The 20,769-nt window shown below is 35.3% G+C and overlaps 1 protein-coding gene across 2 annotated transcripts in view; it reads right to left on the bottom strand.

The window, feature by feature from the left end:
* CycB3 (cyclin B3) overlaps nucleotides 1–17,220 on the bottom strand; it is a 55,832-nt gene extending 38,612 nt beyond the window's left edge. The window contains exons 1-2 of one of the 2 annotated variants that reach the window (XM_089103980.1): nucleotides 17,197–17,220; nucleotides 4,164–4,375 (exon numbers count right to left, since the gene is read on the bottom strand). In XM_089103980.1, the coding sequence (XP_088960106.1) occupies nucleotides 4,164–4,355 (192 nt within the window). In that variant the 5' untranslated portion in view covers nucleotides 4,356–4,375; nucleotides 17,197–17,220. The remainder of the gene's footprint in view (nucleotides 1–4,163; nucleotides 4,376–17,196) is intronic. The other variant, XM_089103979.1, reaches the window with a different exon arrangement.
* Nucleotides 17,221–20,769: the final 3,549 nt, after the last annotated feature.

Here is a 20,769-nt window from a genome sequence, read left to right as displayed (position 1 = left end):
TTGTTTAAAATAGTCTTGCGATCAAATAACTATGACTGTGGAGATGGCATAACACTCCACAGCTTTGAAGAGGAGTGTCAAACTCAATCAAAACATATTATGCACATCCTAGTAATCAAAAGGGTGTATCAGCAATATCTAAGGGACGGCCGAGGGTATTAAGTTGAAACTCAAAGAGTATATTGAGGAGGATGTCGGAGTGTGATTAGAGGGCTACAAGACAACCTCCCCCCTTTGCCTTTATTAGATTCCCCCTCCCCTGAACATTGATCAAAATTTTGAAAAGCGATTTTTTTTCAAAACGGGTAAAAGATCTAGTGACTATGCCTCCGGGGATGCAATGCCCCCCCCACCAAAGCCCCCAGGGCAAGAATTGTTTATCATGCAATTTATCCTTTTATAAATACAGTATTTATCGTTAGGAAAAGGGGGAATGTTTGATTCTGAGTATCTTCGAAAAAGTTATGTGTATTAAAGTGAAACTTCAAGGAATACTGAGGGGTAAGTCTAACTAAATCAAAAGATAATATGTGCATCCGGTTTTTCAAAAAAGCGTATCTGCAATATCTCGAGAAAATCTGAGGGTTTTAAGTTTAAACTTTCAGGGCATGTTGAGGGGATGTTGAAAAATGGTTGGAAGGCAGCCAGCCTCCTTCATGTGCCCTTTCACCTGCAATCTCCCCCAAGACATATGATCAAAATTTTGGAATAGCCGTCTTGCACAAAATAATGTAAAAGTCAAATGACTATGCTTCCAGGGATGACAAAAAAACCCACAGCCCCCTGGGTCAAATATTGTACGTTATATAAATTGCCCATTGTTTACATATGAGGTAGATTATTGGGAAAATGGGGCTTGTCTGATCCTGAGTCTCCAAAAAGGCTAAGGGTATACAGGTAAAACCTTTAGAAAATGTTGAAGGGGAAGTCAAACAGAATCAAAACACACTATATGCAGGAGGGGTGTCAAAAGGGTACGATAGCAATGTCTAAAAAATGGCTAGGCATATTAAGTTGAAACTTAAAATAATGTTGAGAGGGAACTTGAAAGTTGGAACTTTTAATTATTTTGAGAATTTATCATTGGGAAATAAGGGAATGTTTGATCCTGGATGTGTCCAAAAAGACTAGGGGTATTAAGGTGAAATGCTGGGGAACGTTGAGGGACATGTTGAGCTAAATCAAAAGACATTATCTGCATCTCCCTTTCAATTATAACAAACCAGATGGCTATCTCAGAATTTCCTTCGGATATCTTTGGGGCAAAAAGAGGCATGGGAGGGGGGACAGGTTGCCCTTCCTTCTGTTTGGTCACTTAAACTTAAAATTTTTGTTCGAATGAGCCTTCTCCTGATCTACTAGGACCCTTGGTTTGATACAATCATTCCTGAAAAAAAAAAAAAACATTTCCATGATTCTTGAATAGCAACAAAGAACACATTGCCTTTTCGTCATAAAAATAACAAACTTGGGACTGTTTTAATTTTTCAAATTCAGTTTTAAAGATCTCATTTTATAGTAAGTTTTATTTCGTTAATATACGTAGTTAGCTAAGGAAAGGCTCTTGGATATAAAGCCGAAATCTATTAGGATTTGTACAAATTTCACTGTGTTAGGCAAATTCCCTGTGATTTTACTTGTCGCTGTTTTAATTCACGATTATTTTTGGAAGAAAAAAAAAAAAAAAAAAACATAATTCCAAATGTTTGTATATGAGAGCTTGAAAGGTCTACAGTAGGACTCTGATTTTTTTTATAGTTAGAGAGAGAGCAGATGCCTCAAAGGGTGCATTTTAATGCCAAAATATCCCAACTCTCATTAAGTCATCGTTGAGCCAAACGCTGTTATTACGAAAGTAAAGAGTAACGTTGAACCCCAAAATGAGCAGAATTTATACTGTATATGAGGGCGGCTACCTCTTCTTCATCCCAATCTCTGACACATGATCATAGAAATTGATACTTATTCCCTCTCGATTTCCAGGAATATTTCTGGTCACCGCTGTTATTATAAAAGTAAAGAGCAACATTAAACCTCAAAATGAGCTTAATTAATACGGTGTAGGAAGAGGCCTGCCCGTTCCTCACCCCAACCCCCTCTCATGATCGTCGAAACTTCGGAGGATGCTCATTCAATCGTAAATTGAGATTTCTAGTCCTTTTGTGTAAGTCGAATGTGATTGGGGACCAACCAGTCACTCTGCTAAAACTGTTTGACATCTGGTCCTTTTGTTGCCTCTTAGGATATCTTATCAACATTTTGAGGTGCCTATTTCGTACTTCCTCTTTGGCTGCTCAATTTTGCGTGTCGGAGAATTCCCCATGGGGAAATTCCGGAGAATTTTCGTGGGAGGGGGGGGGGGATTTACGGGGGAAACCCCTACTTCCTTAGAAACTAAACCCCTTCAAAATATTATCAGATGTCCGTTAAAATTTTTGATTAGCATTTTAAAGCTATTTAATACATACATTGAATTAATCATTCTTCTTTTCTAGCAGCCTTAAACAAGGCAAAGCAATAAAATAATTTCTTTGAATTTACCATACTTTAATTTTTTAATTTATTAAATATAACACTTATTATACAACTAGTAAAATTGAACTTACGATGAACAACAGCACCCACTGACAAATTCTTAAAAAGAACACAGTTGCATCAATTCACAAAAATGTAGGTGTGTTTTTTTCAATTTTTTCAACGAGAAAAGGGTATTTCTCAATGAAAATACCATACCAAAAATGTTTTTTTTTAAATCTATGGTGAGTGGGCAAATACCCCCTCCCCTCATTTTACGCCACTGAAATGAAAAAGAACTAATTGAATGTAAGTTTACTTGTCTGTATAAAAAGAATGAAGAAATATTAAAAAAAAACTTTTAACAAACAACCCATTTATTTCAATTTTTATGGTGTAATATGCATGCATCTTGCTTATCAGACTAAGTCCTTAATTTTCTTATCTAAAGCTTGTCTACCATAGCATCCTATTTTTACTCAGGCCTTAGACTTCAGGGATAAATACGCGTAAAAAAAGAAAAAGATAACAATTCATTTCAGTAGCTCACAAAAGATTATTCATGTCAATTTCAAGAAATTTTTATCTTTAGTCTGTGTGTGTATGGTGCCATGGAAAAAGTGGGGTAGCATAGAAGCAATGCTACTTGGCAGGTTTCATGGCCTACTTAAATTTGTTGGCAGATTTGGCAGCTTTTGGAATTCTGCTACTGGCAGCTTTGGAACTTTTTCCATACCTACGTGTATGTTTTTCATTTTTTCTCCTTTTTTACTTTTGTCTTTGGTTTGCTTTTATAGCCTAAGTTCTATGCTCTAACCACTCAGCTCTTAATTTTCTGATCTAAAGCATGTCTTCCATAGCATGATATTTTCAACTCAGGCCTTAGACTTCAGGGATAAATACGCGTAAAAAAAGAAAAAGATAACAATTCATCTCAATCGTTCACAAAAGATTATTCATGTTAATTTCAAGATATTTTCATCTGTATTGTGTGTATGTTTTTTCATTTTTCTCCTTCTTTACTTATGTCTTTTGTTTATTTTTTTTTCTTTCTCCCTGCATCCCTTGCCATAGAACCTTGCAGGGGGGGGGGCGGGTTATTCGACGTTTTTTGTATTTGTTGTTGTTAAACTCATGCATGATGTAATTATGACATCAAATAATACCTACTATTGTATGTGTATTTCATCATCATAAATAAATCAAATCTTAGCAATCATTTGCATAAGAAATTCATTCTACTTAATGGGATATTAATAGAAATAGATAATGATAATAACTGAAAAACACACAAAGCAAAGTTACTTGTTTCTGCATTGCTCTTGTTCATTTTTCCTCACAACTTTGTCACCAAAGAATTAAAGATAAATAAATCTATGTTGTTCTTGTCCCCTTTTTTTGAAAAATGTATCCCCAAAGAAAAATTTTGGAGTCACAGAAAAGTGCAAGAGTTGAGCACTTTTTTCATCAGTTCAAGAGACAACTGAAACTATCAAAAACTTAAATGCGTTTTGTAATACGAGTATTTGTGACAATAGGAAAATTGCCAAACAGCCTTAGTTTTCTTTCTTTTTGAAAGGTGTGTAAAATGAACAAGTAATTTACCTGTTAATAAAAAATACAAATAAGAACAAAAATTATAAACATACATTTGTTAAATTACCAAGTGCAGTGCGCTTTTTTGCTTCATTTCCACTAATTACTTCAGACTTTCGCTTGACTGCACCTCTAGTTCGTCTGACATTGTCTTCAATATTTCCAGATACAACATTGTTCTTCTGATTAATGGCAACGTTGAGCGTCTCAGCTCTGTTTATGCCCTTTTTTGGAACTGGGGCCATTTTAAACGAAATTTAACTGGCTGCAAAAGAAAAAATTACATTAAGAAAAAGTCCAACTCAAAACGAAAGAACTGGCTAGTATACCTTTCGCAGAGGTTGAGTGGGAGCCCTCCCAACTAAATTTGTGCCTGTCTTTTTATAAGTAAATGAAAACCTTTTACCTGATCAGTTAAACAGAAAGGATAATTCTATAAAACAACTGGGGAATTACGCGTTCTACTTTGACCATCTACTCCTTGTTCCTTGCATGATCACAATAAAAAAAAAAAAAATTAAAACTTGGCTGAATCTAGTAGCAGTTGACCTAAAAAAGCCTTTGGTTTAATTAACCATAATGCACTAGTTGATTAACTTTTATACAAATTTCCAGCTGACCTTCTTTTAATTTTAACCAAACCATCCTTTCAGTCTAATGGAACCAATGCACATAAATACCCCATTTTTTCAACCCTATTCCAATTTATAATTGCACCCTCATGAATCATTGCTAGGTCTTACTTGATTAAATTTAAATTAAAAAACCAAGAATTTGGCTTAATCTTATAGCAGTAGACCTACAAAAATCCTTTGGTTTAATTAATAGTAATGCACTAATGGGTTACCTTTAATACAAATTTCAGGCTGACTGTTTTCTAGACAAATTTCGAAGGCACATGTCTGTCACAAATTTCTAAAGTGGCCTAACAGATATCCTTAAAAACATATCATATAAAGCTATTTCTAATGGTACAGCAGTCAATCCTTCAAAGCCAGCCATTTTAACAATAAACTTCTTTATAACTCTGTTTCCTTAAACTTGGCTTATACCCTCTGAAATGTTAGTTAGCATTATGAAATTATTGGGGCTGTAATTTTGAATTGGGATTGCCATACCATTAACATTTCATAACTTGTATATGCAGAAACCTACCTCTTTAAGCTCCTTAATAAGTTAAAGTGTCCTAAATCTCAGTGTTTGGAAACATTACTCCTCTTAATATGCCCAATATCATGTCAACCATGCCCCATATCAATACCACCTATCATGATTTTGTCCCAAGCACATCAAGAAGCAACTTAAAGCACTAGATGCTAACAAGTTCGCAGGAAATAACAATATACACCCAAGGTTTCTGAAAGAACTGCCAAACAAAATCTCAAACCTCTGACGTAAATATTTTGAAAGCCCCTTTACTTAAAAAGTGCACCTCTAGACTAGAAGAACTCTCATGTTCCATCAATGTTCAAGAAAGGCAATAAGACAAAGCAAAGAACTATCAGGAAATCAGCATAACTTCAGATGTAGTGAAAACACAGGAAGGTATTGTGACTGCCAAAGTTCTGACCCATCTCCTGTCTAACGGTGTATTGCTAGATGGATAAAAGTCAATCCCCATCCAGATTCCAACCACCTTGGGTTGTTTCTGAACCCATTCCTATCTTGTCCCTCATTCACTACATCACTTCCAGATATGAAAAAACTACTACTGTCATCAACATTACTGAAAAAGTTAACAAAAATTCTAATATTTGTCCTTTTTACTTGTACAGGTGTCGCCTATGTTTTGTATATATTATGATCATTCATACATTTTAGATTTTAAACCTAAAATTTATATTTTTTTGATATATTTTAACTACTTTTACCAGACCTTTCAATATTTTTTTTTTGCCTGTTTTGTTTGATGTTTCTGTTTTCCTGTTAGTTGTTTTTCTCCTGGAGTTTGAATTTGGCCCTTTGGGACTTGTGATAGAAATTTTGTGAAATAAAAATCTTATCTTATTGTTATTAAATAAATAAACAAGTTTTTTCAACTGGAAGTAAGAAGCAATATTAAAACTTAGAAAAGACAGAAAGTATCACTTTTTTGTGCTTTTAAAAGCTTCTTATAGTTCTAATTAAATGACCCTTGGGTTTCAGGAGTTGTTCTTAAAGAATTGGGAAAAAATTCTAACTTTAGCATAAAGAGAGAGGTGTTGAGGAGGGGGCAACACCCTTCTTATACATAATAATTTCTGTTTGTTCTAAGTTTTAATATTGCTTTTTACTTTCAGTTGAAAAAACTTGTTTTTTTTTTTTAATTTAATTTCTGATCGTTTTTTACATAATGCCAGGAAATCTGGCTCCATCTCGACAGAAAAATCCCCCTTCCCCACAAAAATATCTTCTAGACAATTCAATCCTGGTGAAAATTTACCCCGGACAATTACTCTTAATATATCCACACGTAAAACAGAGTTGGCAAAGAGAAAGCAAGATATATAATAAAAATTTTGTATAGGAATTCTAGCATACTCCCCCAGTGTAAAATTTCTTTTGAAAAGTTTACCCACTGGAAACTTCTCGCCCCATGGAAAATCCCCAGCAGAAAATTCATCCCCCCCACCCGAAAAACGTATGCATACTTCCCAATAACAAATACTACATGTAAACAGTGGGCAAATTTTATAACTTAAATACTTTTCCCCAGGGGCTTTGGTGCCAGTTCCAGTCAAAGCCACAGTCAAATGCCACCAGGCATGTGCGGTGTTTTGTGACATTTATTTATGTACGTGTTATAATGGGATGCAGCAGATGTCCTGTGGCCCTATCATCACTGACTGGCTTAGACTGGATTCATCCATATTGCTACCAAGTGTGATTTAAGGTAATTGTACCAGTAAACTAGCAGGATTTGTACCTATGAGCAATAGAATACCCAAAGCCACTGTCAAATATTACACTAGGATTCAAGCTTATAGGGAGCAGCACCCTATTTTCACTCTGTCATGGGAGCACTAGGCAGCAGATTCAAATCAGGATTCCATCATGGCAAGCAATGGATAAAATTCAGGTAAATCCTTTTCCCTTCGCCATGAAAATTTTGTCCACCAAGAGCCAGCCTTGAGCTTATACAGGACAAAAAGGAGAATGTCCAACATCAGAGTTCAGAGTTCAAAAATCATCTACATGTTTACACTGATGGATCTCTAGTAGGGAATAAACCCACTGTAGCAGCAATAGTTCCAGATATCTCCCTGCCCATTCAAAAGCCTCTTCCACTGAGATTTAAAAACTCACTTTTTTAAGAGATTTAAAATCTCTAAAAAAAGCAGATTCAAAAAGCTTCAGCCTAGTATTACCATAATAAAGTAAGCAAACTCTTGAAAGCACAACCAAAGCAGTGGTATAATACAGTCAAGAAAATCAGTGGTAAAACAGTCAAAAATGTTGACTTTAGTCTTGGTGTTCCCCCTGAAATTACAGCTAATTCACTAAATAAACATCTAGCCACTATTGTACAAACCCTCCCTCCTCTCTCATGTAATATTCCCTGCCCCCTAGCACCAGACCAGGATATCACTGTAGTACAACCTGTTGATTTGAGGCGAAAATAAATAAACTAAAGAGAACTTCAATATGCCCACTTGATATTCCAATTGATTTAGCAAAAGCATTTCCTGATAAATTAATTAAAAAAAAACTTTCCGAAAAAAAAAATTTCAAAGATAAGTAAAGGCCATTTTAAACTTAAGATCAGCAGATACAAATAACTGCTAAAATTACTATCAAAGAAATTACAATTAGAGAATAAATGAAACCCAAAATAAACAGAAATAAAATAAACAATGTATGCAAACAAACATATAATAGATACTAATATAAATGCTTAAATAAATCTTAAAACGAGTAAATCTTAAATTGAATATACAAATCAAGCTCGAAACAAATAAAAATCACTGCAAACAAGAGTTTGGGTATTGCCTCCATCTCTCACTGTAAAAGTCTAAAACCTACTGTGTTATTGGCGCTTTACTGAAAACTGTATGTGTCTTGAACAGTCTTGGAAAGTATAAACAAAATCAAACTGAATATTTGATATATAATGATATTAATTGTTGAAAGATCTATCACTATAAAATTTTATTTCACAGTAATTTTATATTCATTTTCAATGCTGCAAGAAATTGAGAAGAAAATATTCGTAATACAATTCATTTTCAGTGAAGTGCCAATGATGCAGTAGGCTTTAGGTTTTTACAATTAAGGAAAGGCGCAGAATCCAAACTCTTGTTTGTAGTGAAACTATTCTTCTTGAACAATCTTAGAAAGAACTAATAAATAAAACTGAATATCTGATGTATAATGATATTAATTGCTGAAAGCTCATTAATTCAAAAATTTACTGTAATTTTAACGTAGCCTAAGTACAAAACAAAATATTCGTAATATCATTCGTTTTCAGTAAAGCGCCAATGATTCAGTAGGTTTTAGACTTTTACAGTGAGAGAAGGAGGCAAAACCCAAGCTCTTGTTTGCAGTGATATTTGTTTGTTTCAAGCTTCATTTGCATATTCAATTTAAGTTTCACTCGCTTTAAGATTTATATATGCTTTTATATTATAGTAGTATACGCCCCTGTAGAACTGACTGACGGAGATACTAGTGACTCAGATGAATTTTACTTACAATTACAGGAGCAAATAGACAGGGTCCCAGGCAGAAATATGATGTTATTACTCGGAAATTTTAACGCCCAGGTCGGTAGAAATAGGGATAGATGGTGTCCTAGCCTAGGTAAATTTTGAGTAGGAAAAGAAAACAGCAATGGATACAGACTTTTGCAATTTTGTAGGTATAACAATCTAGTTATAACCAATATGGTGTTTGGTCATAAAATGGCTCATATGTTAACATGGTATTGATGTGATGGTAAGACAGCAAACCTTATTGATTATGTTATAGTAAACCAAAGACTGGCAGGATCAATACAAGATATAAGGATACATATGAGCGCTGTTATTGATATTAAAAGTAAAGATTGCCATTTAGTAGTGTCTAGGGTTAATTTAATGCTAAAATTGGAAGGGTAACTACCTCCCGGGAAGTTATGATGTTGGTAGACTCCAGGATGGGAACTTGAGAGAAACTTTCCAGGAACTGTTGAACACTAAACTTGAGAGTTTAAAATTTGATAATGTGGAAGATGGTTGGAATAATTTTAGAAAAATAATTTGTGAAGTTGCTGAAGGTGTATTAGGGAAGAAAGCTAGAACTGCAGCAAAGAATATTAGTGAAAAGCTTTATCTTTAATAGAAAGGAGAAAGGACTTGTACAAGAATTATCTGAGTGATAGATCATATGGAAACAAAAAGAATGTAAAGAAAGTGGAGAAAGCATTAAAACATGAACTAAGGAGGTGTGAAGAGAAGGCCAGGGATAAAATTGCCGAGGATCTGGAAGATGCAGCTAGACGGCATAATGGTAAAATATTTTACTGGCATGTTAACAAATTGAGAGAGAGTAGTCAATCCAGACTTGGCCCAGTTAAAGATAGGAATGGGGACGCAATTAGCGATAAGGAAAAAACTAAAGAGAGATGGGCCAAACATTTTGAGAATTTGCTTAACCAAGATAGAGCTGCAGGAAAAGAAATAGAGGAAACTAAAAAAGTGTGTGATACCTTGGATGTGAAGGAAGATTTTTTTTGTGATGAGGAATTAGCGACAGTAATAAAAGAATAAAAAAAATAATAAGGCTCCAGGTGCTGATAGTGTGGTAAATGAGTTTATTAAATATAGTGGCTCTGAGGTCAGAATTAAGTTACTGGAGATTATGAATGTGATTTTTGAAAAAGGGGAAGTACCTAACGATTTTTGAAAACCTTAAGTAAGCCACTTTATAAGAAAGGTGATAAAAGTGAGTGTGGTAATTACCGAGGCATTAGTCTGGTCTCTGTAGGTAGTAAATTACTTAGTAGTATGATACTTTTTAGACTGAGAGATGCCGTAGACAAAGTTTTAAGAGAAGAACAGTGTGATTTAAGAAAAGGTAGAGAATGTGTTGACCAAATTTTCACTCTTAGGCTAACAATTGAGAAGTACCTGAGTTTTCAAACACCTTTGGTCCTCAGTTTTACAGATTATGAGCAAGCGTTTGATTCTGTTGATAGAAGATCTTTAGCAAAGGTTTTATCCTTGTATGGTATACCAGACAAATACATTAAAGTGATTAGTGCTATGTACGAGAATAACACTGCTGCTGTTAAGGTAGGAAATGAGGTTAGCAGATGGTTTTGAATTAAATCAGGAGTTAAGCAGGGTTGTGTTCTATCCCCCTCTATATGGATTATTTTGATGGACTTTGTTTTAAGGAGCACAGGAAAGGCAATAGGAGACCACGGAATCAAATGGGGAGGAAAAAGTCTCCTGGACTTGGATTATGCTGATGATTTAAGCATCCTAGATGAAATTGTGAGCAAAATGAATGAAGTTTTAGAGGTTTTGCGAGTTCAGGGTGCTAGAATTGGTTTGAAAATTAATGTTATTAAGAAAGTCGCTAAGGCTAGGAATAAGTGGAAATGAAAAGGTGATGTTGGGTAATGAAAAGATTGATCAGGTGGGCAGCTTCACTTACCTTGGTTTTTATTATTAGTAAAGATGGTGGGAGCAGTGAAGACCCGGCTGACTGACCGTATTTCAAACAGTAGGCTATACAAAAAATGTGGTTCAATACTGCTCTCTCGAGCTATAATGAAAGAAAGGTTGAGGTGGCTAGGGCACATTGTGCAGATGATGGATGACAGATTGCCAAAGATTGTTCTTTTTGGCCAATTGTCTAGGGCTAAACGGAAAGCAGGTCGTACCCGTCTGGGGTGGGAGGACGTCATAAAGAAAGATTTAAAGGAAATGGGAACTTTGTGGGCGGGTGTAAAAAGGGAGGCTTTTAATAGATTGAGTTGGAGGAGGAGCATACATAGCTGTGTTGGCCTCAGGCGGCTGGGTGCTGTGGTGAGTTGTTAGTAGTAGTCACTGTATATATAATTAGCAGTAAGTTTACCACAGATGATTTCTGGCTCTTCATTCTCGGTGCGAACAAAAAGTTCCTCCCACTTCTTCATGCATTAGCGGGTTAGTGTGTATGTGTCAATCAATGAGAAATGGTTTGAAATTGTATTATTCTTAATTGAGAAAGCAGAAAAAAACTTAGTGAGCCAGCCAAGTGGTTTGCAACTGTCCCATCTCACAGGCATGACTTAATTTATATAAAAATTATGACTTAATCTTTTTTTTATATACTGTGGACTTAACTGATTGGCCTATGTAGGATTTCTAAAAAAGGGGGCGGGGGTTGGTGAAATTTGTGAAAATAAGGAATTTTTTTCTTCTTCTAATAACTAGTGAAATAGATGTGATGGTTTCAGGGGCGGATCCAGGATTTTTTTTTTAGGGGAGGGGGCACTAAATAGGTTGATCTGATAAACTTACGTTAGGAGCAAGTTTAATTAATGCAAACTTGCATTAACTAGGTAAATTACACTACTTTAGACTACGTTAGGAGGCACCCCCCCCCTCTGGATGGCTTATCATTTTTTTTCACGTTGTGATATTTACTTTCTCAGATTGTAGTTCCTGTGTGACTTGAAAAAGGCTAATTACCTGTTCTTTACTTTTCTTTGAAAAACTTATTTTGTGGAAAAAGTTTTTTTAAATAATACTAAAGAATGTAGATGTTTATTTGGTCTACCTGCCTACTGACTATTGTGATGCAAGATCAGCATTGCATGTAGTAAACTCACAAGTTCCCTTATTCTGCTCACAGCAGCAAGGCCTTATTCCTATTGTTGCAAGTGATATGAACTATAATCTGTTTAATATCCATAGTCCAGGGTTCAGGGGCAGATCCAGGATTTTTTTAGGGGGGTCTCAAAATAGGTTGATCTGATAAACTTGCATTAGGAGCAAGTTTAATTAATGCAAACCTGAGTTAATTAAGTAAAGTACACTACTATGTACTTTACTATGCTAGGGGGGTGCACCCCCTCCCCCCTCTGGGTCCACCACTGCCAGGGTTAGAAATTTTGCTAAATGCCTGTGCTGATCTTGAATGATCAGGGGGAAAGATTTGTAGGTTGTGACATTTGTCTGTTGTTTACATTTAGTATCCATTATTGGAAAGTATACATATTTTTATGGTGGAGGGGAGGATTTCTACAGAGAAAATTTTCTGTGGGGAGGGAAGTTTCCAGGTTTAGCTTTGCAGGCAAAATTTTGCACTAGGGGAATTTGCAAGAATTCCTATACAAAAGTATTTTATTTGGCTTAGATTCTCTTTGCCAACTCAATTTTACATGTGGAGATGTTCTAGAGGAATTGTTCAAGGAAAGTTTTTGGCAGAGTTGGAATTGTCTGAAGGATTTTTCTTTGGGGGAGGGGATTTCTGTGGGGGCAAATTTTCCACTGGGGGGAGGCAATTTCCAAAAAAAAACATAGAAGGGGTGACTTCCAGCATGATGTGAAAAACAATTAAAAAAAAGTCTTTTTCTAAAGAAAGTGGTCCAAGGAGAATTTGTCAGGTGGAATTGTCTACAAAGAAATTACATGGAACATCTTCAGCAAGGATAGAATTGTTGAGGGGGGGGGGGTATTTTACATGGGAGGAACTTTCTGTAGAGGGTAAAGAATTTTCTATTGAGGGGAAGCTGGATTTCCTGGCATTATATGGAAAACAATCAGAAATTAAATATTAAAAAAAAAAAATCAACAGAAAAGAGCAATATTAAAACTACAACAAACAGAATTAACTCTGTAAATGACTCCTCAATATCTCGCTTTTTATGCTAGAGTTTGATTTTTGTCTCAATGCTTTCAGAACAACTCCTGAAACATAATGGTCATTTAATTAGAATAAGAAGCTTTCTTTAAAAGTAGCCTACTGAAAAACTTTAGCATTAAGAGTGAGGGATTGAGGATGCTACATCTCCCTTACACAGGGGAAGCTTCCATATGTAAAGGACCATCTGGAAGGGAGTGGGGTCCATGTAGAGGTAATGGAATCTTGTACATTCTATATTTACCTATAATCAGAACATGGTATAGGTCTAGATTAGGGGCTATTGAGAAGGAAATATGTTAATAAAACCAAAGCTTGCTTCATAGCTAATATGCAGAATAATTGTAGTTAACACATGCAGTTCTGCTACTCTTTATTCCTAATCAACCCTAACATGCAAATGTATAGCCAAATAAAACCAGAACCAGAAAACCAAGAGTGACAGGAGACAGAATGCATTGGAAATGCATAAGTTAAAATTCTAGTTTGGCAACTTTTTGTTATCTTGAAAATAGGTTAGGTTAGGAAAATGAAACTTTCAGAGATGGGTCTACAGACTAAAGTATGCCCCAGGAAGGTATTTTGAAGTACCTACCTCCACTCCTTCTCTCTCTCTAAAGGGCAATGACCTTTGATGACCTATAATTTTTTTTATTACAAAAGTGAAACCTTGCAAAACAGATCTTCTGTTTAAATGAAATACAAGACACTGTTTTCAGCTTCACAACTATATTCAATTACAATTTATGAGGCTTCAAAGATCTGCAAAAGCATTTCCAAAATTTAGAAAAAAGCCATTGACATGGCTTAAAATTCTAGTTACATAACAAGAATTGGGTTTTCAGAGCTAGCCTAAAACCACAAAAAAGAAACTGATAACTAAAAATTAAGGTAAACTATTATTTTGCCAAAACTTCAATACGTAGCCTATAGACCTCTCAAGTAGCAAATTTCTAAGACTCAGAAATCAGAAGAGGGTTAACATGGAAACTTGGAAATACCTTCCCAGAGTATGTTTTTGGCCCCAAATTCAATACTGAAAGTTTCATTTTCCTAACCTAATGCCTTTCCAAGACAGCAAAAAGTGGCAGTAAAAGTCTACTTTAGCTATCTTGGAAAGGGGTAAGTTTAGGAAAATAAAACTTTTGGGGGTAGGTCTATACTGGCTAAAGTATGTCCTGGGAAGGTATTTTGATGTGCCTATCTCCACTTCTTCTCTCTCAAGAGGGTCCTGACCTTTGATGACCTTTCGAAGTCTGTATGATATTAAACTAAAAACTTGAATAATATGTCTTATGCTTAAATGAGTTACAACACAATTGTTTTCAGCTTCAAAATTTTTCTTAATCCTAATATATTAGGTTTTAAAGATATGAAAGTACATTTCCTAAATTTGAAAAAAACAACAGCACTGACATGGCTTAAAATTCTACTCAAATAACAGGAATTGCATTTTTAGAACTAAAGCCAGAGAAGGTAAAATTCTACTTTATCTACTATTGGCTGTCTTGGAAAGAGGATAGGTTAGGAAAATAAAACTTCCAGGGATGGTTCTATAGGCTAAAATATGTCCCAGAAAGGTATTTTGAAGTACCTACCTCCAGGGGTGTCCTGAGGAGGGGAGAGGGGCATCCTGCCCCTCTAAAATTTTTGGTATTTGGTAAAAATTTTTGCTGAAGGCAAAACTTTTGGCATAAATTTTGCAAAATTGCCCAAAATTCTTGATTTCTGCAGAAAATTTGGCATAAATTAGGTATTGATTTGATAAAATTTACAACAATCACCCCCCCCCCTCCAATGAAATGAGTCTTGGGATGCCCCTGCCTATTTCCACTCCTTCTCCCTCTAGGGGGGCCTGACCTTTGAGGAACTTTAAAAATGTGTGTGTTATAAAAGTGAAACCTTGCAAAATAGATATTTTGCTTAAATGAAGTACAGTAAAATTGTTTTCAGCTTCAAAAATTTGCTCAATCCCAATTTTTAAGTTTTTAAAGATATACAAATACATTTCCTAATTAAAAAAAAAAACATTAATATGGCTCAAAATTCTACTCAAATAACAGGAATTTCATTTTGAGAACTAAAGCCAGAGAAAAAAAAAACCGATAAATGAAAATTAAGGTAAAATGTTGTTTTGTCAAAATTTCAATAGGTATAGTCCACACACACACACATACATGTCATGTAGGCAAATTTCAGGACCCTCTAGAGGGGTAAGAAGTCGAGGTAAGTACTTCAAAATCCCTACCTGGGACATACTTTAGCCTGTAGACCCATCCCAGAAAATTTCATATTCCTAACCTAACCCCTAACCAAGTTAGCCAAAAGTAGCTAAAGTAGAATTTTCTACTTTAAAACTTTCAGGGATGGGTATACAGACTAAAGTATGTCCCAGGAAGGTATTTTGAAATACCTACCTCTACTCATTCTCTCTCTAGTGGGTCCTGAAATTTGCCTACTTGACAGGTCTATACCTATTGAAATTTTGACAAAACAACATGTTACCTTAATTTTTAGTTGTCAATTTATTTTTCTCTGGCTTTAGTTCTGAAAATGCAATTCCTGTTATTTGAGTAGAATTTTAAGCCATATCAATATTTTTAGCAAAATTTACAAAATATATTTGCATATCTTTAAAACCTTATAGATTACAACTGAGCAAAGTTGTGAAGCTGAAAAAAATTTTGTTGTACTTTATTTAAGCAGAAGATCTATTTTGAAAGGTTAGAATTTTATAACACACAGATTTTTAAAGGTCATCATAGGTCAGGACCCTCTAGAGGGAGAAGGAGTAGAGGTAGGTAATTCAAAATAGCTTCCGGGATATACTTTAGCCTGTAGATCCTTCCCTGAAATTTCAGTTTTGTCAAAATTTCAATACATAGGCTATAGACCTGTCATGTATGCAAATTTCACAACCCTCTAAAGGGAGAAGGAGTGGAAGTAGGTACTTCAAAATACCTTCCTAGGACATAGGCCTACTTTAGCCTGTAGACCCATCCCTGAAAGCTTCATTTTCCAAACCAAGCCCCTTTCCAAGACAGCCAAAAGTAGGCCTAGCTAAAGCAGAATTTTACCAAAGTAGCAAAACTAGAATTTTATCAACAGTTTATGTACATACAAATTTTCAAATTAGCCAACTGGCCAACCAGTATTTTAAGTCTAGGAGTCCAGCTGGACAAAAGGAAACATAGGTCAATATCTACCAAATCATATTATTGAGTTAGGAATAAAGTGAATACACCATTCGATGCATTTTTTTATGTTGATTACGAATATAATAAGCATTTCTATCGGAAATGAATTTCAGCCCCCCCCCCCCTATATAGGCTATACCTAACCCAACCTAACCTGCTCAATATCTACGAAATCATATTATTGAGTTAGGAATGAAGTGAATACACCATTCGATGCCTTTTTTTATGCTTATTACGAATATTAAGCATTTCTATTGGGAATTAATTTCAGCCCCCCCCCCCGATATAGGCGATACCTAACCTAACCCTGAATTGGCATATATAGGCGGGGGGCTGAAATTCATTTCCAATAGAAATGCTCATTATATTTATAATCAGCATAAAAAAAGGCATCAAATGGTGTATTCACTTTAGTCCTAACTCAATAATCTGATTTGGTAGATATTGACCAAAACATATTAGGCTAAGAAAACAATTCTTACTCTATAATATGTAGAATAAGCCTAGTTAACACATTTTTCAGGGGGAGAGCCTTTATCTTCAGTTCTTTCCTTGTTTTTCTAAAAAATTCATAAATTTATTAGAGCCTATATATTCACAGAATATATACCCCCACCCCCCTAATGGGAAAATATATACCTAGAATTGCATCCTCAATCTAAATATAAATCCATTTGCATCACAAATGAACTTTACTCCCATATTAGCCATGTGGTGGATGTCTGTAAAGTAGAGCAGGGCTTCATGCAAAATGCATTAGCTACAATAATTCTATGTATTATGGAAGCAAGTCTTGTTTTCTTAACATTTTTCCTTCTCAATATCCCATAATCTAAACCTATACCCAGAATATAAGTAGTTATAATAAACTGGTTTGTTGTCATGTGGCAAATTAGAAGAGGATAAAGTCTAGGCCTAGCCTATTCTATCCATCATAGCCTGCGAAAGAGAAAAGACTGCGTTGATTACTACGTAATTAAAACTGTTTTCGGTTTATTATAAATAACAATGATCTAAAGAGCTGAAGTATCCAAACAAATAAATAAGCAAAAATAGAAAACTAGAGTCTAACCCGTTTTTAATTCAAATATGAAATATCTGCCACTGTTCCACATTCATCAAGAATGCGTTTTCAAAGCCGGTTGCCAGCTTCCTATTTAGTTCGACTAGTAAGGGTTAATTCACATTCCGTTGACTTCAAAATCTCAATATGGTATTAGAATGCTTCGGTTCATCAAAGAAGACTAAATTAATTGCAATACAATCCACAGTAATTACAATCTATTATAAGCTGGAATTTTTACTTTTCTTAGCTGTCAGTGTAGTCAAGGGCATGAGCGTTGGCAGCTTCTTGGCTAGAGGGGGGGGGCAGTCGATTCTGTGATGGAAAGAAGGCTTACAAATACTTCCTTTGAATATAGGTTTTTAGAAACTCGTCATTCTATATTTCACTTAAACTTGGCCTTCAACATTTTCAATGTTCTACTTTCCCGCAATACTATAATATAATAGACCCACTATCTTACTTACAATTTTCAGAAAACATAAAATCCATAAAAGTGATTTGAGACATATCACATTACGGTTAGATAACAGCTTTTTATCCTTAGAATTCAATCCAAGAGTTTAAAGTTGGGCAAAATTAAATATAAAAATTTGTACAGGGGAGACCGGCCCACGTTTAGCCAAAGCAAATAATCTAAATTTAAGAATCTCTGGGGACTTCTGGTGGATTATAAAAGCCCAGACAGATGACAGTGTATGTTTTAAAAATGTCTGGTCTTGATTAATACTTTTACCAAAAATACCAGATTGGATCACGTTTTAAGGTGAATAAATCTGGAATTTTGTTCAATTTTTGTCTTAAGGCCTATGACTAATTAAAAATACTAGAAAAGTCAGGAAAAAGAGCTGTAAGTAGCTATTGTGAAAGAAAAGGAAATGACAGAGCCTAAGGGAGAAAGTTCGAAAAGAGTTGAAGCAGGGGTGAAAGACGTAAGGGGCATTAACTCCTGAGTAGTCTGAGAGGAGTTAAGGAGCCAGAGGCAAAATCAACCCAATCCCCAAAACGAACGTTAAGTAGCCTATCTTTATCATCAACTACAAGTAAACAAACGAGCAAAAAAAAAGACTGAAAGAAGTGCGCTGCCAAAGAGACAGAAGAAACCCGGGCAAAAATAAATGAGATTTGTGACGCTGACGAAGTGTTGTGTGATCACAACACAACAGCAACCTTATAAGAAAATTAAAATATATTTTCTTGTGTATATTATCGCTTCTAATCAGCAGTCGTACCAAACCAATCCTGCTCAACTCATCCTCAGGGCTATACTGTGGTGTTTATCCTCCCCAGAGTATAGTGCAGACGGTTTGATATCATTCTATTTTCCCCTTCTTTTTTTTTAGTTTTATTTTTGTGTTTAAAGCTTTTTCCAATAGGCAATGTTTAGAAGTCCTCCAAAAAAAAGACCCCCCAGATCCCAAATCAAATTCCACTGAATGTGTCATAGTGAAAGATACCCATCCTGGCTGGTCAAGCACATTATCTGAAAGTTCTAATGATAGCTCCAATTTGGAGAATAGGACAATGATAAGTGTAGGGGCTAATGTAACCATAAATGATGATAATGATGGGTTTCAAGAGGTCCTCTCTAGAAGCTCTAAAAAAAGGAAAAAAATCTCCCCAATTAAAAGCATTACCCCTCTCCCAGCGCCAAGATCCTCCCTCCAAAAACTTAGGAATTTACCTTAAAATTAATCCCACTACCCCCTTTGAAATAAAAATGATCACTGCAATAAGAGTTGCAATTTTTAAATTGATAAAATCAATATCATAACCGTGATGGATCTCTACTAATAGCTGTAGAAGATCAGAAATCAGCAGATACAATAATTAACCTAAAACCCCTTCTGAATACCCAAATTATTGCATCTAATTGGAGCCCAAAACAATCACCAACAAAAATAGTAGTTTATAATGTTCCCCCAGAGATATCTACTCGGGAGTTAAAAGAAGGGCTCTCAGATAGGGCTGGAAGCACAATCCCAGTTGAGGATGTTACCCAACTTGGAAAACCTAACTCTAACGGCCTAAAAACTAAGAGATCCTTCTTATTCACACTAAAGGATAAAATTGATATCCCAGAAAAATTATTCCTATTGGTGCGCATTAAACCACACAAGGAATACAAACCTAAGCCTATTCAGTGTCAGAAGTGTTTCAAACTGGGACACAACAAACAAATGTAATGAAATTCTCCGAGAGTGTAGTAATTGTAAAGCTTTCCATCCTAAAGAGCTGACAACTTGCAACAACACTCAGCCTACATGCATCAATTGCAAAGGCCCACATGAATCTACAAATAAATCATTATGCCCTGCATACAAGAAAAGAGCTCTATCACTCCAAATATCAACAGAATAGGCCAGTCCAGACCCCTTTGCAGCAACAGAAGCAAATGCTGCACAAGGATACCAAATAAAGGCTGTATTGAAACCAACCAAAATCCTCAAGTCTAATGCTCCCACTGCATCGAGCCCCCCATATACAACACCATCTTCTAAGACTCCGAGATAATTCCCGATCAGAAGGAATCACCACGCCACCAAGCGTTCTTGTCTGGTGAGATGAGGTCAACCTGGCCCTCCCTCTCAACACGAAACAAACCGGAATCACTACCAGGAATCAATCCCTTAACCAACAAACAGGATGCTCAACCAAGAATGCAATCCCCAAATATATGCTTATTCATTCTAAACTGTAGGCCTAATGCAGTTCAGGCCATGAACATGCATCAACTACAGAAAACAAAAATTATTGCAGAATTGGCAAAAATCTACATCCCAGATGATGTGCTCATTCAAGCAAAAAAAGATCTTGCTTTACTTTTAACAAAGCTGAACATTGATACTCAGTCATATGAAGAATTAATCAACAACACAACATTTATCAATACTCCAATGGAATGTAAGATCACTCACAGAAAATAAGCTAAATGAACTAATATCATTTATGAATAATAATTCGATTAATATTGCTTGCCTCCAGGAAACTCATTTAACCCAAAATCAACAAATTAAGTCTCTGGGATATACTATCCTGAGAAAGGATAGATCTTCAGAGAGAAAAGGAGGTGGGGTAGCTTTATTACTCAATAATAATATAAAATTTTGTGGCATCAATTTTCCACATTTTGAAAATGATGTTGATGTAATTGGTATCAGTGTTTGGCTGAATAATTTAAAAAACTACATAATAAGCTTTTATAACCCTAATGGTCAAACTACAGATGCCAAGGATTTCTTTAATTATATAACTAATTCTAATATGTTAAATAATATCATTATTTGTGGTGATTTCAATGCCCACAGCCTTTTTTGGGGGAATAAACCAGCAAATAAAGCTGGTAAATTTATTGAGCATATGACTTCAAATAATAATGAACTAGCTGTTGCTAACCCTCCAAACCTGAATACATATTTCAACCCCAAAAGTGGCAAATTCGCCACAATTGACCTACAAATTGTGTCATTAAATTTTTTGAACACAATTTACATAAATAGAATTGATAGTCTATGTACAGACCACTTTACTATAGTTTCCTCCCTAAATGAACCTGCTGAAACTTCATCTCATACCTCCAAA

Source organism: Artemia sp. Qi Xiang Cuo, chromosome 18 (genome assembly GCF_049724085.1).
Source record: "Artemia sp. Qi Xiang Cuo chromosome 18, ASM4972408v1, whole genome shotgun sequence".
Classification (NCBI taxonomy): domain Eukaryota; kingdom Metazoa; phylum Arthropoda; class Branchiopoda; order Anostraca; family Artemiidae; genus Artemia; species Artemia sp. Qi Xiang Cuo.
Note: the sequence above shows the minus strand (reverse complement) of the source record. Positions and strands in the feature narration are given on the sequence as shown.